This window comes from Hesperophylax consimilis, chromosome 26 (genome assembly GCF_061612785.1).
Source record: "Hesperophylax consimilis isolate HC1 chromosome 26, BYU_Hcon_1.0, whole genome shotgun sequence".
Classification (NCBI taxonomy): Eukaryota; Metazoa; Arthropoda; class Insecta; order Trichoptera; family Limnephilidae; genus Hesperophylax; species Hesperophylax consimilis.
Window position 1 is genome coordinate 11,165,368 of NC_142861.1, and position 22,726 is coordinate 11,188,093.

Sequence of the window (22,726 nt, forward strand, 5' to 3'; positions counted from 1 at the left end):
GGCTTATAAAAAGACTTATCTAAAAAATACTTGATTATTTCAAAGGCAAGGGGATGTATTCTACTCACAGTATTTAATTAAAGCATCTGAAACATTTCCAGGCCACCAAATTTTCAAAACAAAAACACATGATTTTAAATGACTACGTAGTGCATCGCCTTAATTGATAACTTTAGTGTGCATTTAACCCAACGAAGCAAACATTCGCGAAACATGTGGTTTTTTTATAAAAAATGAAAGTGATGACTAAGTTATTTGTCTTTTTAATAAAACTTATAAAGTATTTAATCAATGAGGAAGAAGATAATACTTAAAAAACTATATGAAACGTGAAACAGAACAGCACAGAAAAAAAAAAAGGTAACGGTAATAAATATTTTTTTTAATAATATATATTTTTGGAATGGTCGTCGGTTCTCATATCCAACATACAGCAAGCAATTTATTTAAAAAAAAAACATAATGTGCAATATTTACATACTATTTGAATATTATGTCATCTGGCGATACAAAATTGTTTAATTTTTTAAATGATTAGTAAATATTGAATAACCTTGTTTTGTAATTATTTAAATACCAATATAAAATTATGTGAGGGCTACCTATATAAATAAGTAATAACATAATTAATATACAACACATTATTTAGTTGGATTTCCTCTAAACTGGTGCCAGACCTGAAGAAGGGGTTCTCGCTGTTGCCAAATGTATGAGTTTCCAAAGTAGCACCAGAACCTAGAAATAAAATGCAATCAAATTTTAGACAGTGGAAAACCCAAAAGATAAAACAGAGAGACATGGAACTGGCACAGGAAAGATGTGACCAAGACCTCTGCCATAGGTTATCCCAAGGGGTTCGATATATTTGGTGATTTAGCAGGGGTACCCGGGTTCATCAGGTGAGGTGGGTTCAGGATTCACCTGCCCATCAGCTGCATGGCATTCCAAATCAGGAGAGACTGGTTTTGGAAGACCCTTTGACATCTAAAAAGGCAAATACTCATATGATGAAATTAAACTAACTCTAAACCTCTCTCCTTTGGAAGTCCGTCGGTAAAGAAATGACCTCATTTGCTTCTTCAAAATTATAAATGGTATTATTGATTCACCTACTCTACTGCAACTCATTCCCTTCAATATCCCCTCGCACAGACTCAGAAATAATGAGCTGCTCTTCCTCAACCATCATTCGACAAATTATGTATATTATTCACCATTTTCCAGAATGTGTAGACTGGTCAACTCAAGTCAAAACCTTAACTTTTTTGGGATAAGTCTAAATGATTTTTGCCAGTCGCTAAACAAGTGACGGAATATTATAAGTGTCCTGTGGTCCTGACCCACGGCGTATTCTTGACTTGATTCGACTTGTCACTTTATTTTCTTATATTATATCTGCCTTATGTCTTTGCTTTCATGTACCTTTGTCTACTCCTGTATTTTTCATTTTACTGTATTCGTGTTATTATTTTGTAATTTGGACGATGTCCATTAATAAATAAATAAATCTCCAACTGGTCTCTCGACGCATCGCCTTGCGCCGCAGTGAGAGTGATATATTCATATACCCGTCACTCCTAGACATACAGATCCCTAGATTCCTACCTAACCCTTATACCTATTTATTACCTCCCAAGAAGTTCCTCTCCTTCCTTTCCTTAAAAAAAACCTCCACAGCATTCCAAAAGATGACATAGGTCCTGAAGGAAATTATTTTCCCCACACCCGGTTAATGTAAAAAAAAAGTATAAATGAGCTCCAGAGGCATATTGCAGTCCCGCAAGAAATGTGTCGCAATTTAAAAAATTGTGGTTTTTGAGTTATGTTCGCTACACACAATAAAGTTTACCGTCCAATTTGCATGAGACATGATCAAGTGACAGTGTGTGGATGTCAACTTGTATGACAAGTGTACAGATTTTCGATTGCCACTTATAATACTTGAAGATTGTTATTGTGATTGATAATATTTTTATAAAACACATAATTTTCGCACATTTTAATTAGCAAATAAATTACGTACAGCTTTGTATATAAAGGAGGCTAGTTATGATAAAGTGTTGGAAATTGAGATGTTACCATTTTTTCCAATAATTTAACAGATGTTTACAATTTCTGTTTTGCACAATCTGAGTGCATTTAATCATTTAACGCATACTAACTTATGACAATCATCTTTAATATTCATCATCTCAGTTAAGTTATCTTAAAGTTCAATTATCTCTAGAAATAGAGGCATGTTAATAGGTAAGTAATACAACATATTATACAGTAATGAAAAAAAATTTACAACCAAACCATAAAATCAATCTTCAAGCGTCGTGCCTACTTGAATGTGTGTGCGCATTCGTCAGTTCGCTCAAAGTTACTCAGTCAAACATACTGCGACCACCACATAGTACCGCAACCACTCAAAGACGTGAACTCACATGAACTGACATCACTTCAAATATAAAGAAACGAGGGTAGCCACTATGGACGAACTGCAAATTGGATCAAGCCTCAAGCCTCATGCAAATTAGACGGTTAACTGATTGTATGTAGCGAACATAACTAAAAAAAATCGTCACTTCTCTACTTGGTCAACTCACCGCTAGATGACGGAAATTATTCTTTTGCACTATCGTATTTGAACATAATGCGTAACATGGGTAAAATTTTGTGATGTGATAGTGTTTTCAGATCTTCGCAAGTGAAACTATTATCGGACGTAAATAAAAAAATGTTCGATTATACAGGTTGTCCGAGGATAAAGTGGATAAACTTCGGGAGGTGATTCAACACGATAATACAAGTAAAAAGAGATAAAAAAACTTTTTTTTTAATTTCTACGTTTTATGGTAATTTTCAGGTACAAAAATTGAATTGTTTGTATGGAGAAAAAAATATTCTAATATGGAAAACTATTGGTAAATATTCGGAATCGCTGGACACGGATAATACGAAATATTTTTAAATAAAACCTTCTGATTTACCTTAATTACTATAAAAGGAATCTGACTGCATTTGGGAAATTTTTATTTTAGCATTTTAATTTTTAATTACGTAAAATGAAAATTCGCTTTCGTTGTATGGGATGACAGCTGCAATGATTTCTGTCGATGACATTTTATTTTGTTGGTATTCCTGATATGAGTGACTAGAATTTTAACCATTTACTCCATGCAAATACTAGGTAAGTAGTATTTTGGCCAAACTCGAAAATATTTAGATATTTAGGTATGTTTTATTTTTTTTACTATATTATTGCTAGATAACAGAACTCTGTTTCATTCACATTCATATTACGGTCTCAAATATATGCTTCTGTCATTCTGACTCTTGACATGACATACGTTGGTTTTACACAAAAAATCAAAGACGGAAATATGCATGCTCGCTTCATGTCACGACACCTGATTGACATCCACAAGTGCGCTGCGAGCGCACATTGATTTGTGGCGAAAATCGACAGCTCACAGCGAGCGCAACGCGAGTCGCTTGCGGGACATATTTAGACATGGGACAATCAAGTGACTAGAAATAATATTGGACGTGTTCATCTGAGTACCATTGGGAAAATAGAATTATACTAATACTTACATTCCAAAGAGAGCGCCACCCAGATGAGCTGCGTGGTCAAAGAACTTCCATCCCAAAACTACTCCAGCTAAATCAATTCCCATTATTACTTTGATTGCCTGAAACAAAAATAAACAGATATTAGTCAAATTATCAACCCAGTATTTTACAGTAATTGTAAATGAGCAGGACAAAGATTTTGTACGCCATAATAAAAAAGCAGAGAATATTGCAAGAGAATTGATTACTTTTTAGACTTTCTCTTGTGTTTACTTCATATTATTACATGGGTCTCCTTACCTTAAAAATACCCTACACACAGCATCCTCGAAGAAGATATTATAGACCTTGAGGGAAACCTTAGGGTGAATATAGCACTTCGGCCCTCGCAACTAGCAAGTTGATAAACACTTGAACATTGATAGCAAGGCCTAAACACACTGTTGAGGAGCTGGATGCAATAAGAACATATGATGATAATTGCAGTTTTGTAACTTTTGCATGTACTCTTAATTACTGTAAAACCAACAGATGTAATATGTACACAGCATATAAGGAGAGATTGGAGATGCCAAAAAGGCGACGGGAGCGAAAACAGCTTGTGCGTATTTACACAGCATATAAGGAGGGATTGGAGATACCAAAAAGGCGAAGGGAGCAAAAACAGCTTGTGCTTATTTACATAGCATATACGGAGGGATTGAAGATACCAAAAAGGTGAAGAGAGCAAAAACAGTTTGTGCATATTTACACAGTTGTTTTTGCACCAAGCTGCTCTATTATAGTAACAATTGATTTCCTACACTATATTTTGCTTTTTTGATTGTTTAATTATAATTTTTTCTAGTTGGGAGCGGCTTCCATGCTCCAGTTGAGCACTTGTCTGGGACATTGATTGAAGTGCGAAGATAGAATTGTTTGGAATACAATCCTCCTACATACTTCTGCCTTAAAAAATGTAGCAATTGTTAGTTAGTTAGTTAGATTCCTAGCAACCCGACTAGTAACTTACCGGTCAATTAATAAAGTTAAGTTTTCTGAATGCACTTACAGTTCCAGCTGAGAAGGTGTAGATGGGAAGGAATATAATACTGAGTCTCGTATCAGGAAATTCACTGCACACGTATCCTAAGACGGCCATTATCGCACCGGACTGAAAAAAGTAACACAAATATCACAATCAGGTTTTATAGAAGCTTATACTGCCGTGGTAAGTAAAAACATAATGTCTCCCTTGAGACTTTCAAGGAAGACACCGTGTTTTTACTTACCACGGCATTATAGCTCTCTCCATGGTCTCTCTCCTCTTAACATGGTACTCACACCAGTGTTGCCAACTCAGCTCTTTTAGAGCTAGATTTAGCTCTAAATTGAGGTCATCAGCTTAAAAAAAGTTTAGTTTCTTGGCTCCTTTTCAGATATTTTATCATTTTTCATACATTGATGAAAAAGTTATTTCTCTGAGGAATCGATGATTTTTTAATTGAAATCTTTGTTTTTATCGCAGAAATTTTCCCTCCTCCCGGAATGAAGCATTTTCTGCTGTACGAGATTCTAGCTCTTTTTCAGGTGACATTTAGCTTACTTATAAAAATTGCAGTGCTTCGCACCATGAGTTGGCACGATTCTTCAACACTGCAAATGCAGGGATGGGGCCCATAGGGGTCAAAAAATCTGAAACTGCAAAAAATGTTTAAAAAACATCAAAATACTATAATTTTTTGGTTCTAATTGTGACGTATATTCCCCAGTTTCCGACTTGTAAATCTATATAAATAAAAATGTTAATGCTCGATTGTTCAAAATCATAAATCTCTGAAAGTTCATCACTGATTGCTTTGAAATGTTGACATAACGTTGCATTCGAATACGCGTGTGTTTTTATATACCTATATTATATAGATGTCACCTGTGACAGGTAAAAACATGCTTTTTTTGAAAAACAGAGACATCTGTTGGACAATCATGCTTTTTTGAAAAACAGCGCTATCCGTGAGACTTAAAAGCAACACGCGCTATTGTTTCTCTATCTGCTCAGACAGACTGAGTCACAGCAACGCGTGGCGGGGTACAGCTAGTTTAAAATAAAACTAAACGGTATTTTTATGCACCATTTTAATGATTTTTGAAAACCTAAAAATAATCATAACAAAAAAAAAATACTGTTGATGCATGAATAATACCTAAACACTAATTGAACAGATCTCATGCAAGATTCTTGCAATGATGTACCTACATCTTAGATGATTTTATTAGGGAAATGTTTTTTATTTCTTTGATGCCAATTTCAGCCCTTCACTGCCCCCTTGAAGTCTTTTACAGCCCACCATTTGCCCTCGGGGCCACCACTTCTCCCCTGGATCTCACAGATGGCGGGTACCGCCCCTGTTGGGAGTTACAGCTATAAATGAATACAGTGCTACGACTTTTGAAAATCAAAATTTGACGTGGAATTTAGCAATGCGCTTTTTCACAGATAAAATAAACATATTTGCAAGATACTAAACGATAAGCTAGAATAATATTAAGATAAAGCATTTCCTATACCAAGTGAATAAAATATACAGGGTGCAGCAAACCAGACAGTGCAGTTTGGAAGGGCTATTAAAAAAAATGGCAAATGATAAGTCTTGACGCAAAATCCTCTTTAGTGAGTGGCCAGCAATGATCACTTCCAGGCAAAGCGCCTAGGCGACGGTTCCATAACTTCTCTCACGCTCATTAAATTTTTGGGTGTTCTTACCATTTTGGGTCTTCCTAAACCCCTAGGTCTTAGTGTGGAACCAATTTCTTTGAATATATGCACCCAATTAGCGATTAAATTATGGTGAGGGACGGTATTGCAATACGCAAAATTGAAGTGCAGCCGGAAAGCCCGCTGGGTGGCGACGAAAGAACGACCATTTTCAAGAAACGTGCGGACGGCGAAGCCTCAGTGTTGTCGGACCAAACCATGGTAACGACTGAGAATGGCACAACCCTCCCGATACAATTCTCAGGTTCCTACCCCCACAACATGGGATGTACCTACCGTTCAAAACTGCACTGTCTGTTTTGCTACTCCCTATATTTCAGTATGCTAGGTGCATTTTTTACGGTTCAAAATAACTTAACCTTTCGTACTCCGTTATCGCCGGCATGGCGACATAGAAAATATTCAAACAACTTCTACTCTATCAGAGACCAGGCTCAATTGAAAACTTCATATTTTAGTAGATCAATTAGTGGGTGAGTACAAAAATACCATCTACTTCTACTCCATCAGAGACCAGGCTCAATGAAAAACTTCATATTTTAGTAGATCAATTAGTGGGTGAGTACAAAAATACCATCTACTTCTACTCCATCAGAGACCAGGCTCAATGGAAAACTTCACATTTTAGTAGATCAATTAGTGGGTGAGTACAAAAAGCCTCGAAGTAGGGGTTAAATGAATAAAAGTATTTATAGTAATTAAATAAAGGCATATTTACAGCTCCTAAACTGAGACCGGGCTGCAGGGTGACTACTTTGAAGATATAACTGGCCAGACTGCTGACTGCCCCTCCGGCCAAGTACATTCCCATGAACTGCTCCTTGCCCAGGTTCGCTATTACTCCTACAAAACCAAAAACAAAACATTTAATAATCAAAACATGCTGGCACAGTAGAATATCAAATGTGTCCGGAAAATCATAGTTCAAGCGGGAAATTTCTTTCAGGAACTAACGGGTTAAGAAACGTTTGGAGTCGGGTCTAAGTTTTGACATATTCTAAAAGACACTAAACTGATATTAATTTCCTTTTCAAATTTCAAAATCAATCTTCCGGAACGATTTACACGAAAAAGAAAGCTCGAAGCAAAAAAAGTTTTAACACAAAATCGACTCAAAAAGAAAAACAAACTTTATTTTTCTTTAGAAATATCCAACATTGGCAACACTCTGCTTGCTTACTAAAATATGGTACATTTTTTGTTGAATGTTGTTGAATGGATATATTTGAAAATCATTACTGATCTACAAATTATAGACAGAAAATTTGTGCAAATCTCATGATGCCACTGGAGAGTTTGGGCTGCTTTAAATATGAAACAGACTAATATTTAGCTTCTGTAATTAAGAAAATTGTTTTAAAGGATTTTGTAATTTTTTTTAATTAATAACAGCAGAGGAAATGAGTTGAAAAGCTTGCTTTAATCACATTCATAACTCGCCTGAACTGAAGCTGTGTAGGACGTACATATTGGCAAATAGATGGAACGCAGAATGCTGGCTGAAGGTTGAGAGAATCATAGGCCAGCAAATTACCTCTGAAAAGAAAAAAAACGATAATTTTATATGAATGTTAATACAACGACAATTTTATATGAATGTTAATACAGCGAAAATTTTATATGAATGTTAATACAGGGTTTTCCAATAAGAGGTGTTATTTTGATATTCAATCGTAAAAGATCAATGGTTTCGTTGCTTGTGTGGCACGTAGCGCCGTCTTGTTGAATGTAAACGCTGTCCAGATCAATACCATCCAATACCGGCCATAAAATATCATTAATCATCTCTCGATAGCGATCCATTCACCGTAACTGTTCCTCCAGCCTCATTTTCGAAAAAGTAAGGTCCAATGACTCCGCCGGACCATAAACCGCACCAAACAGTCACACGTTGAGGATAGAGAGGCTTTTCAACAATAACTCTTGGGTTTTCCGAGCCCCAGATGCGACAATTTTGCTTGTTGACGAAGCCACCGAGGTGGAACTGGGCCTCATCACTCAAGATGATTTGCATTTGATTCACTCAAGTGAATTTTAATAATTTCAATGCGTTGTTGAAGCGTGTATTGTTCCATTTTTATTAATGGCGTAGTTTCTACTTGTCAAATGTCAAAAAATGACAGCTTCAAAAGTAACATCAATAGTAACAAAAGTAACAATTTTACTTTTGTTACTAATGTGAAATAGCGGGCTATTCATAATAACACCTCTTATTGGAAAACCCTGTACAACGATAATTTTATATGAATGTTAATACAACGACTATTTTTTGTTAGCACCAAACCTTTGAGCCTTAGCCCTTGAGGTGATTTTTCACAAAAACGGCGCTATACAAATTATCCAATTATTATTATGGTTAGGTATGTGTATGCTATCTAGGGCGAGTATGACATCACATGCCGAGCGTAGAGCATTTCTGTATGCATGTCTGCCGGACAGATCCATCCACACGTACAGAAATGCTCCTGTGACGTGTAGCTTACCTAGGTTATTTATTTATTTATTTAACGCCCAGAGGGCTTTTACATGTGGGTGGTACAAATTTAATGACAGTTTTGAAACATAAGAAAGAAAAGAAAGAAATAATAAAAATAAAATTACATAAGTATATGCGAGAAACAAAATTAAAAATATCAAGAACATAAATTAAAAAATACAGCGATTTGACTGGTTTACAAAAATATAACTTCCATTTAGGAATAGTATTGAAATAGGTCTTTTACATAATCCACAAAATTCGCAAAGTTAATGTTAAATATATCGACATCACCTAAGTATTGGTTTCCCATAGTGTGAAACCGTTGTATTGGGGAGTTCGCAATGTAATTTCGCTTATGTGTGTTGCAGTGGAATAGTGTATTTTGTCGTGTTGTTATTGTAGGTATTCGTAAGTTTATGAGTTGTTATATAGTTATATTATATTATATTGTTATATTATATATAGTTATATATGTATTACTATTTTTGTATTTAAATAAAAAAAGGGGGATAATTACTTGCGGCGGGATTGGAGCAGAAATACTTGAGCATTACAGGTTGAAGTCTCGGAACACGCCACGCCGCAAATACCAAGACATTGGCTAAGCATATGGGGATAAAAACCCTTTCTCCATCGCGGAGAGAATTCCACCATGTGTTTATATCCTGTCTCCAGCTACCCTGAAAAGCAAACGAGAAGATGGATTATTGGATTGTCTTTAAACTAATTCCCTTCAACCACAAGGCTACGTAAGTATCCGGTACTCATGTCGCAAGTCCTTACACATCGCAACTGAAATCATGAGCCCCGCATCGCTGTCGCCACCAATCATATTTATTTTATTTATTTATTTATTACACTACATGGTTGGTAGTATAATTTTAATTTGACAAATACTTTGAAACATAAAAAATAAGAATAAAATTACATTTGATAAAAGCTATGCAACAAGTCATACAAACACAAGAAACAAAAACAGAAAATTACAGCTATTTGTTGGTTTACATGATGTGTTTAGTAGTATTGTTGAAATAAATGTTTTAAATGATCCACAAAACTTGCCAAGTTGGTATTGAATATGTCAACATCACCCAAGTAATGATTTCCCATGGTGTGAAGTCGTTGTATCGGAGAGTGGGCAATGTAGTTACGCTTATGTGTGCTGCTGTAGAATATTGTATTTTGTCATGTTGTTACTGTGGGTGTATGTATGTTTATAAGTTGCAGGAGTTCACAACAGTCGAATTTAGAGTTAAGTATTTTGAATAAGAACGTTAAATCGTTTATCATTGAGCAAACATATTGTGACAAAACGTCCGGCACAAGTGACACCATATTTGAATATGGTGTCACTTGTGCCGGACTTTGCTCCTTTGCTTCTTTGGACTTTACTCACATCGTCGAGACTTTGAAGTCTCGACGATGTGAGTAGTGACAACCTTGCCCAGATGGTCGCGGGAGACTGGTCGCCGACGAGTTGACAAAGTATCGGCGACGGATGCCTATGTTCCAACCTCCGTGCAGATGTATGGCGGTAGTCGCCAAGTTACTTAAGTCGATTATCGGATATTTGCCTAGTGGACAAAAAACATTACAAAAACCGGTAGAATTACATATTGTTCAGCACTTTTTATTTTGTATGTGAATACAGGACAAGAGTTCCAACTGCTCCCAACCATCAGGAGCCAGTGATACCACGGTATTCCAGATTGGGGTATGTTATGAGGCTAAAGGTAGTGAGAAGGGGAAGGAGATGTGGAAGAGGAAGGCGGGAAAGTATCTGGCTATTCAGATCTGGTCACCAAACACGGCTAAAGCCATTTCAAGAAATTAACCCTTTAATTATTAGGAAACCAAATTCGGTCCCAAACATTATATGAATTTGGTTTCCTAATATTTAACGGGTTAAAAAAAATTTTTAAAAAATCACAAACATCTCCATCTACCACCGTAGTAAACGAAAAATGTTGCTTGTGTTGTGATGGAGGACTTAGCCAGCCGAGGAAATGAATTGGGTGGGACCCAAACGCAATACCAACTCAGCCACTGACCGGTCAATGTTTCAATCCTGAATGGCGGTCTTACATCAGGGCGATACTGAAAGTAACTTGCACTCTGGAATGTACCGCAAGCACACTATATATTACATTAAAATGATTAAATTAAATAACACGAATTCGTCAAAATTTTTTTACTTATGCACGCCGGGTCATGATTAGTCAGGTTTTTTTCTTATAATGTCTGAATATTACGAAAAAAAGGAAAGGATAAGATGAAGATGAGCAAAGAATCTGTACAATGTCCTGCCTTGATACCCGAGAAGACATTTTGTGGAATCACGAGACGTAGCCAAATATCCAACATCAACCCTGGTTGACTTATTAAAGGAATTAGGCTACTGTCAAGGGAATAAGGTAAAGTATGAGAGAAAGCATAAAAGGCCATGAACCGAGTGCTTACGGAAGCTTTGCAGACCGTAGCCTTATCAATAATACATATTATGTCATTATTGACTCCTGTTCTGTCAGAAGATTGGAGTATTTCCGCTTTGCAATAAAATCCAAATAAATGAATACATATTTCTAAACGTATCCGAAAACTGTTTTGAAAGGTGATGAAATACGCTTTCAAATTTTATTATTAAAAATATTTATATTTTTTTAAATATATAATTATAATGGCTCACTTTACGTTTTTTTGTAACCAAAATTACTGATAACGAAAGAATATATAAAAGCACACTTATTTTATTAGACAAATTACAAACATTTTCATAACCTTACTTTTTGGTCGTTTTATATCAGCGGTCGGTCGGGGAACTTTTTTAACCATTACCCCAAAATATTTTTACGTAAGTCGATATTACCCCTTCCCACCATTTTGAAAAGAAGACAATCAATGTATATTTATAAACATTATTTACTGAATTAATTTACAAGGAAAAAAAATGACATAGACAAAATATGTAATAGACAAACAAAAAAATAAAATTCTCAAATTGGATCAAACAAAAATTCAGATTTTCATGTTTCCCTTTCAGTTTTTGGAGAAATGATGTTGCTTCATGTTTTCATACAATTACTTCAAAATTGGGACTTTTTGATGTAAGAGCAATTTGAATACAGTCTTCGGCGTTTAATCGATTTCTGTTCTTCGTTTTTATATTCATTAGAGTGGAAAAGCCTTGTTCACAAAGATAGAATATTGCTAATGGCAGCAACTTTTTTACCGCCTCCTCATGTGCAATTTTGAAAGCCTTCGTAGCTTTTGACATCCAAAAAGACGACAGATTGGCTTTGCTCTCAAATTAAATACATGCTTCAGTATTAGATCGAAGTTCAAATATTGTTTCTGGCAAACCCGAAGGTTCTTCTGGTATGTTAACAATTTCACATTTAAAAGGATCTACAACCCATTTGAAAGTATGTATATCAAGATCTGGAAAGTAGTCAGAGAACCGCTCTCTGAGTTTGGTAAGATGTTTTATAACTGTATCCTTGATGTCATCAAAAGTAATATTTTCACAGTCTTCCGAAATAGCAAACTAGAAAAATTTCCTTATTACCCCAAAATAAAACATTTTTACCCCATTTGGGGTAATTTACCCCGGTTCCCCGACCGCTGTTTTATATGAACATAATTAATAAAAAATTCGCCTCATAAGTTGTTTTTCAAATTGCGGTCGGAACATTTGGTTTCAAAAAGGAGCACATTTTAATTCAACTGTGGTTAACTTCTATATTTGAATATAAAGTGTGGTGTTTTCTCTTTCTAACACCGTTTTTGACACAATGATTTCTGTGAGACCACAGAGTTGTTCCCAAATTAGCCTGAAGGGTTGAACATACTAGTTTTGGTTGTCGGTGATGTAATAATATTCTACGTAGTACGTGAACTCTTGATTTTTAAAAATGGAACTACTTATTGGAAATTATTGTATCGGACAAGTGATAAAGTAGGTACCAAAATAATTTTATTATCAACTCTAGCGATGGGTGTTCAGTTTATAATTTGGCCACTCCATTTAATTCATAACAAAAAATATTAATATACAAACATATGAAACTGCTTACTGCGGTTTAAAGCCAATGAATCCACCTAGATTTAATCGTCTATCCCATATTTTCAGGTCCAATTAATTTGGCACATTATGGCAAGCGATCGCTCAAGATGTTTTGCAAACCTGCCATAATAAGCGTAAAATCGTTTGATTGGTTATTATATTACTATTTAATCGAATTTTTCTTCAAATTCTTGACAAAGGCTTAGATGAATTAATAGAGTGAAGATATGTTACTGAGACAATGCCTGCGGTTTAACTGAAGTAGGTCCAGTGGACACACTTTAGCGGCCTGTATGTAAATATTCTTTGGTGTTACATTGGATTGAATATAACGTGTCTTTTATTATTATAATGTCATTGGATAGATGTTGCAATTTTGTTTACTAACATTCGACATGTAAATTTCTTCTTTTGAAAGACAAAATACTTTCAACTACAAAAATCTTTAAGTATAATACCCCACTGTTTTTTACGGGTCTAGTAATAAATAAATGTGATGGAGAGTAAATAAAATGAAACTCACAGCTTTTTTAGTAGGCGCTTGCAGCCAGCTATTGTGTTTCTTCATCATGGATATGGCGTGGGCCCGCATATTCTCATACTGCCATATTGCAGCCCCCACGATACTGGTTGTAGAAAACTGAAAATAATATCACGTACAGATAGGAATAAAGGGCTGAAGTTATTCATCTATATTTTCTAACAAAGAATTAAGATTGTAAATTACGATTCCGGTAAGAATCTGTAGTTATGGTTTGTGTAAATATTAATAAATAACTACTGAATTTGGTTGAAACGGTTTATTATAACACATCCAAAAAATAAACATAGAAAACAAAAACAGAACGTTTTTACAAGGGATATTTTGAGATAATATTTCACGCGCGTAACGTAGACAATTAACGTGTCAAGGTTGCTGGTACTGGACTGTTTACTCGTCCGCGCCGGGTCGTTTTAAATAACTCGGCTGGCGACGATGGAAGGTTTGCGAGACTGCCGGTAAATTGACAAACTCTCGCACAATCCAGATTGTTCGGCGACGCTGTAAAAATGTCTAAGCGATTGATTAGTCCCGTTGTGCGCCGGGCAGCTATGCCGCCCTTTTTTAAAATTTATTATTACTTACTTCAAGAATAATTCCCGATTATTAGTTTTTTTCAGACCCAAAGACCCATTTGTGTATTCCGAAATTGTGTTGACAAAAATTATTAGCACGGTATATTAGTGAATCGACCTCGTTATAACAGCCAACAATTATATGTAGGTAAGCCTGAACTAAAATATCATTATGTACAGAGTTTTCCAATAAGAGGTGATATTTTGATATTTTTCCTGTAAAAGATCAATGGTTTCGTTGCTTGTGTGGCACGTAGCGCCGTCTTGTTGAAAGTAAACGTTGTCCAGATCAATACCATCCGATTCCGGCCATAAAAAATCATTAATCATCTCTCGATAGCGTAATCCATTCACCGTAACTGTTGCTCTAGCCTCACTTTCGAAAAAGTAATGTTCAATGACTCCGCCGGACCATAAAACGCACCAAACAGTCACACGTTGAGGATAGAGAGGCTTTTCAACAATAACTCTTGGGTTTTTCGAGCCTCAGATGCGACAATTTTGCTTGTTGACGAAGCCACCGAGGTGGAAATGGGCCTCATCACTCAAGATAATTTGTATTTGATTCACTCAAGTGAATTTTAATAATTTCAATGCGTTGTTGAAGCGTGTATCTTTCCATTTTTATTAGTGGCGTAGTTTCTACTTGTCAAATGTCAAAAAATGACAGCTTCAAAAGTAACATCTACCGAAATACCGGGCTATTCAAAATAACACCTCTTATTGGAAAATCCTGTATTTACTGTTTATAGCCGTGAGCTCGCTATTGCCGTGATCGTTTTAACTAAGTTCAACTGTATTTACTGCGACTACGAAGATAAAAGGATTCAGGAGATTGCTTGGTAATTTTTTAAATCGCTGGCCACGCTTAATATGATATATTTTTTAAAATAAAACCTTTTGATTCACCTTAATTACTATACAAGGCAACTATCTGCATCTGGGAAATTTTAATTTTAAAATTCTAATTTTCAATTAAGTAAAATGAAAATTCGCTTTCGTATGACAGCCATTTACAATAATTTAATTAAGCGTGGCCAGCGATCCCGAATATTTACCGATTGCTTAAGTGAATGTGGGATCCTACGTCAACCATCTCCGGCTCTATAGCTACGTCTGAGATAATTGAAATTTGATACACTCCTATAATATCATTATTCATTTGCATAATCGTTTTCCACCAGAATTATTAATACTGCCAGTGATAAGAAATGACTTACTGCGACTACAAATCCAAGAGGCTTCAGGAGAGTGCTTAATGGGATGTGAGGCCTCGCCCCCATCAGACCCTGCTCCATGGCGACATCTGCAGGCCGCGAGGACCTCTTGAAGCCCCGCTTCGTCGTCTGTCTGAACAGAGTCGACTCCTGTATGGAGTGTCTAAACAATGGACCATTGAACAAGTGTGGACTTACTTTCTGGTAAACAAAACCAGATTTTCTGAAAGATAATAGATCAAATTTTAATAAACAAGAGACAAAATTATGAAAAATTTAGCGATTGTGCAAAAAAACCGTCATTAAAAATATAACCTAAAACATTTTTATACTAACTGTATTGTTAATTCCACAAACGTGGGGATATTTCGAAGGATGGTATACATTTGAAAATAATAATTTTAATATTAAATTAAAATAATAGGCATAGTTGTTTAATTCGTAGTGCTTATAAATTACATAAATACAACTGTCGCATAAATGTTAAAATGACAGTTATATTAATGTGTTGCCAGTGCGCAATGAGAAAATATATTTTTAAGTGAAATGTCAAAATTATATTAGAAAATAAAATAAAAAGTGTAATGATGTGCTGACAGCGATACTAATTTATCTGAAATTACCTAGTGATTTTAATCTTTTGATTACTTTATAAATTAACGGTAAACTAAGTGCTTCAGGATATTGCATAATTTAGTATCGTTCTCGCAACCCTCAGTAACCGCGGCTAACTTCACGTGCCAGCTGGAGCGACTGGTTGCCGACACTCAATTTTTCGAGATTACTCGAAAAATTAACCAATATCTCTTCAGATACGTAAGGTTAGTGAAACTCCAATGTTTAATCTTTATGTTAAACCAATCGGTATTGTCTCTAAAGCTTTACATTACCCATGCCGCGATTACTCATTTCACCCTTATAAATGTATGTATGTACCTACTTCCGATGACCCCACGTGTGTTGTCATTTTGTAAGCAATCTTTGAATTCGGATTTTAAGTTAAACTTCCTATTATTGCTTGTATATTGTGTCCAATTCGGTCGATAAAGGTCCTGTTAAAATATTCAGGAGCGCAATATTCTGGTGCCAAAATAATCGATCTGTCTGATGTTATTTTGGCGCCAAAGGTTCTACGAAAATGGCGGAAAATTCGATCAATAGTCGCGTCCAGGGTGGAATTAGACCTTGAACCAATTTTCTATTATTTCTCCGTATTCTGTGCGCGAATTTAACGAAAATAGCTTAATTTTAATACTTTCTTGCCTTTTGTGGTCATACATAATATTGCGCATTTCTAGATAAACAACAATATTATTACTTCGTATTAGGTATAAAGAATGTAGGTCCTACCTACATAGTAAATTGACTTTATTTTTTTATTTTTTTATTTGTATTACGTAAAATAAGTTTTTGTGTTTTCGTGTGATCTTACCCAAAATGCATTTGAAGCACCCTGCGTTGTTCGGAATTTATTCTGCTGTGAGGGTGGGAAAATAAGATTGGTAGTAATTTTCGTGTAATATCGTGTATAAAGTGACCTTGTTTCGAAGGTCATGTGTTGCAAAATTTCATCAGTCTTCGAATGAAACTTTAGCCCGCGACGTATTATACAGATGACGTATAGATAATCGTATGAATATTGCGTTAGAAAATACCATAACGCGTTTATATAATATTATTACAAATGAATATGGTAGGTTAGGTATCGCACGAAATATTTATTTCGTTTAATGTAAATTATTATTTTAAACAAATAACCTATGTATTGTAAAGCACATAAAAGTTATTTTTTCACGTAAATTATCATTTTAAGGCTATGCACTACGTCGTGTAGTATCTTTAATTGAGCCGCTATCAATAACAACCCTTACGTAGATGGCGATAAGGCTTAAATTCCCGCTTAACACCATCTACCTGTTTTGATTTATGCAAGAAAAAAACATGGCCTAAAAGTGCCTTTTATTTTATTTTGTGGATGTTCAGGCACAAATATATGTTTTCCGATCATTTTATAAATAACTTAATTTGCCACATTATACAATAACATCATGACCGAAATGGGTTTCGTAAGTAGGAGATTTTGAACTTTAAAGCAGTTTTTATAGGCCTTTACATTATTTTTTTCTGGGCTTATAAAAAGACTTATCTAAAAAATACTCGATTATTTCAGAGGCCAAGATGTATTCTACTCGCAGTATTTAATTAAAGCGTCTGAAACATTTCTAGGCGACCAAATTTACAAACCAAAAACACGTGATTTTGCATTACTACGTATTGCATCGCCTTAATGTAAACTATTATTTTAAACAAATAACCTATGTATTTTAAAGCATATAAAATTTATTTTTTCTCGTAAATTATCATTTTAAACAGAAATAACATTTTGAAAACATTTTAAAACACTTTATGTATTTTAGAGCGCATAATAATTTTTATTGTAATATGTACTATGAAAATGATGAAATATGCATGCAAATACGCACTTTCACACTCGAGAGATCTCAAAAATTCATTATGAATAATATGCAAATGAATAATATAATCCGATGTCTATTTATGACCAAATTCTATTATTATTATTCGTGTTCTGACGCTTGCGGTCGTCATTTGTAAGCATGCTAGGGACCAAAATAAACTTTAGTCCTTTTATATTGTTGGTAGGCAAATCGTTTGAAACGAAGGTCATAAATAAGATAATAAATACCTCGGCCTTGGTTTTTCATTCAGTTGTGGTTTAGCCAAATGTATATTTAGCCAAAACTTCATAATTTCAACTCCGTTCTAACACTTAAAACTAAATAGGGCAAATATCAACATTCCAAGCAGTCTATTCAAAGAGGCTAAATATTACTATCGCGATTTATTTTTGGGGTATTATGCCGTGTTGCGCTACCTCCTTCTTTAGCCAACGTTTCGGACTACGTTATGTGTCCATCATAGGGCAGATGTGTAATCGAAGAAGATGTGTGTAAATGAGATACCGTATTGCACGTTCCAATCCTCAGGATTCAATCAGTCAGGGGTTCCCAGCCTTTTTGTACTCTAGAGCAGTGCTCCGCAACCGGTGTGCCGTGGCACACTGGTGTGCCGTAAGCCGGATACAAGTGTGTCGCGGTCAAATTCGATGTATTTGACATTTTACAATATTTCATTATGTATTAAATACTTTTTATAAATATTTTTCAAAATGTAGTATAGAATTTTTGTAATATTCTGTGCTAAAATGGGAGCCGAATATGAATCCCTATTGTTTTATACTGAAATTTGTTGGCTATCCCGAGGCAAAGTTTTGGCTAGATTGTTTGAACTTCGACACGAGCTGTTTGAGTTTAGTTTAAATCAAAATATGCACAAACTATATCAGCGCCTCGATGATGATTACTGATTGATTAAACTAATGTATACATGGCTCATATATTCGAGCATTTGAATGAATTTAATAAAAAAATGCAAAATAAAAATTACAAGGGTTGAAAAAAAATATCGAGTTTGGCAGAAAGAGTCGCAAAAAGGATGTTTGGAAATGTAAAAGTACAATTGAATACAAACAATTAATTGTGGATCTGGCCCAACAACATTTAAGTATGCTTCAGCAGAAATTTGATCTGTATTTTTATTACGTTAATACGGAACAATACGATTGGATTCGAAATCCTTGTGCAACCAATGCAATCAATTTTACGGAAGCACTGCCTTCTCCGAAGTTCCATTAGATGTTTTCTGGATTTACGTTATCTTTTACGAATATCCTTGCATTTTGGACAAAGTAATTTTAACACTACTTCCATTTTCAACCACATATTTATGTGAGCAAAGTTTTTCAACGTTTGTTAAAAATGATAAGCGGTCATGCTTAAAAGTCGTGCTGTCAAAAATCGAGCCGAATAAAAAACTTTGGGTTCATTGAAACAAGCGCAGGTATCACATTAGTTTATTATTATTGTTTTATTATAATTAATAAATATGCTATAGTTATATGTATGTATACTTTTCAAATAAAAAAACAAAAAAAAATGTATCAATTTAATACCTATATATTTTAGTTTTTGGTGTGCCGCGTAACTCTAGGAAGAATTTTGGTGTGTCTTAGGTGAGAAAAGGTTGCGAAACACTGCTCTAGAGCACATTCTAAATATCGGTAGAGTGGCGGGCACCACCTATTTTTAATCGACAAACTCGGGGCAGCAATCACAATCAAAATGACAACAATGCGGTTCCAGGTGAGGAATGCTATTTGCACATCACTCCTTGTACACGCCGAAAACCCGAAGTGAGCCAATCATCGCCGAACCGATCGGGACGGTACGAGCACGTGACTACTGTCAGTTTGGCTGTCGGGGCCATGCTTATTGCTTTCACTGATAGACAGAGCTGGCAGAGTAATGTGCCATGTGTTTTGGCGCCTTCGGCGTTCATCGGCTCAGTTCGTGGCGTTCTGGTTTCTGCGTGTACAAGGAGTGATGTGCAAATATAACTCTCCGTTCCAGGCTAGCGTTAAGAGTGCAGTCTGGCTCGCCGCTAGACAGGTTGCGACAGGTAATGTCAGCAAAGGAACCACTTATACATACAATATTGCAAACATACGAACGTATTTAATAATCTAGGCACTCAAAAAAATGAAAACTCTAACAAATAAATAAAAATAATTCACTTTTTTAATTAATGTTTCTGAAAAAATTATTTCACTATCGAATAGTGGAGGGCACATACGAATCGGCACGGGGTTGGAAACCCCTGCTCTAAGGCCTGTTATCTCATTATGATTAGTTAATTTAAAATTTTAACGTTTACGGCTTTTAGTTTTGGCGTAGCCGTCAATTATAGTATACTAACTATACTTAGCCCCGTCGTCTTTATTATATTATTATTAATGGGATTTTTGTATATTTCAATATCCTCCGTAATCAGGCGTGCTCGATGCGTTTTGGGTCTTCCGACGATTTCAGAAACTAATCCAAAGTAATGGCTGGTTTCAATTAAATGCTCGGAAATTGCCAATTTGTCAGATGGCCGAGTTTACAAGCTCGAAAGTGTTCCGATACGTTGGCCAAATAATGAGATAGCGCAAAACGGCATAATACCCCAACAATAAATCACGATAGTACCTTTAGTAGTGAAAATCTCAAATCACATCAGGCTGAATACAAGTTTATTAGTACAGTTTTAAATTTTAAAAGGTATTAAATATCTGATTTGAATTTGAATGAAGGCGAAGCTTTGCCAAATCACTATTTTGATTAATCTTTATAAAGAATTGGTGTACATTATCAATATCAATAAATATACTTTAGATAAATTGAAGGTTTCCTATCGCTTCGCTTAAGTAGAATACAAATTTAAAATAAATTACTCAATAAAAAATATAAATGCAAACTACTAAAAAAAATAGTATTTCAGCAGAAATGTATGAACGCGTAAAGGAAACAACTTAAAAAAAATACAGTATTATAGCTAAGATTATTTGTGACAGTTTCACTTGATTAACTTTTTTGCATTCTTATAAAATCATTATAAAATAAATAAATAACAGTTTTTTGCTTGAAATCGAACGTTTCTAGACTCCGTTTGTCAAGCGATTTTAATGCCTATTACCTACGATATAAGGAAGAATATACACATTTTTGGCTTGTAGCTTCCTCTGAAACAGTTCGGTTATTTATAGTAAATAGTTAAATGCAGTTACTCCCAGTGCGGCCCATGCCGTGTTCAATTCTAAGCCTCGATAACTACGGGTGTACAGAAGCTGACCTACTGCACCAGAAGTTGAATAATTCTACATTCTAGAAGTCGAGTATATTCAGTAGTCGAGAAAGCGAGCAGCCGGCTAGTTGCACAGTTGAGAAGTTGAAGACGACTAGTCGAGAACTCAGGAAGTCGAGAAGTCGTGCAGTCGAGACACGAGAAGTCGTGTGATCGAGCAATCGAGTACCTAGTTCGGCATTCGCGTGGAGATCAACATTAATAATAGTTATAATCGGTCAATATTGATATTATTTTATTTTCTCAATAGATTAGAAATGTATGTTAGGGTAGGTACCTGAGCTGCTTATTCGTTTTTACGATTTGTAGCGCAGATTTTCTATAGAATCTTAAGATTTGTAACACTGAAAAGATTTTTGTCGCTATTAAAAGTCACCATTAAAATAATAAAAGTTTGATAGAATTTGGCTCGATGCTTGACCAGTTTTTTAATGACTAATGTCTTAATGATGTCAGCGGGGAACCAGGGATAATCGATAGCATTGAAAGAAGTCCGAAGTCTGGGGGCAGTTTGCCAACAAAGTGATAACTCTTTAAGTGATTGGTGATGAGACTGATCACCCAGTCATCGGATCACCAAAACAGTTCTATCATTCCATTGATACGCAATCTGCGTAGTCCGAGAATTCAAACACTTCATCAGTGTCACAAATTCGTGACTTTGGTGTAATATTCGATGAAATCTTGACATTCATTGCACACGTCAACTATTATAACTAATAAGGCAAAGATGCTTGGATTCCTTTGCAGAACTTTAACTTAGATTGTATGAGAACTCTCTATATTTCATTAGTCAGAAGTCAAGTGGAATATAATTCACCTATTTGATCCCCTTTGTATATAGTTCACTTTATCAATATAGCGAGCGCAGCACAAATTTCTTAGGAAGGTAAATTTTAAGTTCAAAATTTTAATTGAATACATTATTTATGTCAGTTTGATGAATCAATTGCATCTAATAACACTGTCTGACAGGAGATTATGATCAGATCTGGTTGTGTTACACAGTCATTAACAACTTAATTGACAGTCCTGCCATCGTTTCCACTATTAGATTTCATTTGCCGACTAGGAACAAAAAACAAAATGTAACCTTCTTGTGCAATATATATATATATATATATATATATACAACCAACTATCGAACACACTCACTAACCAATAGGATGCATGATGTGGGCAACAAGTTTGGGGGTACTATTGATATATTTGTTGACTCCATTTATAGAACTTAACATACTCTATACCGTTTTGTTGAATCCTACAAATTATAGTAGCGTTGGTAATGTAGTTTTAGTGATTTGTCTTATATGTAGTATTGTTCTAGTTTCTATGTTAAGTTATATGTTTTACTAATATTGTTTTATATTCAGTTTATCAGTTAACTGTTATATCATATTTAATTTTTGTATAATTTTCAATAACTCGCTAGGTATATTCTGTTCTTAAAATACATATAAATGCCCGGCTGGGTGTAAAATCAAGTAAAATAAAATAAAATCATAAGTATAGTTCTGTGAACAGTATAGACCTAGCGTCCAGAAAAAATATGTTTCTAATTTTATCTTATTAATTTAATAAGTCAAAACCAAAATCATAATCTAAGTAGTTACTAAATACCTACCTCCCTAATTAAAAAAATATTTTACGTGACGTTTTTTTTAAAATTTCAAATGAGGAATTATACAATTTATTTGTCCAAAGAAATATCGCAATCTCGATGACTATTCTTTTTTCAAACTTTCTTCAAGCCGGTAGGTACCATAATATGGATT

The 22,726-nt window shown here is 34.9% G+C and overlaps 2 protein-coding genes across 2 annotated transcripts in view; one reads left to right on the forward strand and one right to left on the reverse strand.

Annotated features, from left to right (window-relative positions):
* Positions 1 to 408: 408 nt before the first annotated feature.
* Positions 409 to 15,685, reverse strand: rho-7 (rhomboid family intramembrane serine protease rho-7). The gene is made up of 9 exons (XM_089647139.1): positions 15,528 to 15,685; positions 15,195 to 15,414; positions 13,382 to 13,498; positions 9,313 to 9,475; positions 7,757 to 7,852; positions 7,035 to 7,159; positions 4,613 to 4,714; positions 3,583 to 3,680; positions 409 to 735 (listed from the first exon to the last, which is right to left on the reverse strand). Exons 1-9 carry the CDS (start codon positions 15,575 to 15,577, stop codon positions 642 to 644), a joined length of 1,065 nt encoding a protein of 354 aa, XP_089503265.1. The 5' UTR covers positions 15,578 to 15,685; the 3' UTR covers positions 409 to 641.
* Positions 15,686 to 15,914: 229 nt separating this feature from the next.
* NaPi-III (Na[+]-dependent inorganic phosphate cotransporter type III) overlaps positions 15,915 to 22,726 on the forward strand; it is an 84,329-nt gene continuing 77,517 nt past the window's right edge. Inside the window, exon 1 of the mRNA XM_089647552.1 lies at positions 15,915 to 16,012. The gene's annotated coding sequence lies outside the window, so the exon portion shown is untranslated. The remainder of the gene's footprint in view (positions 16,013 to 22,726) is intronic.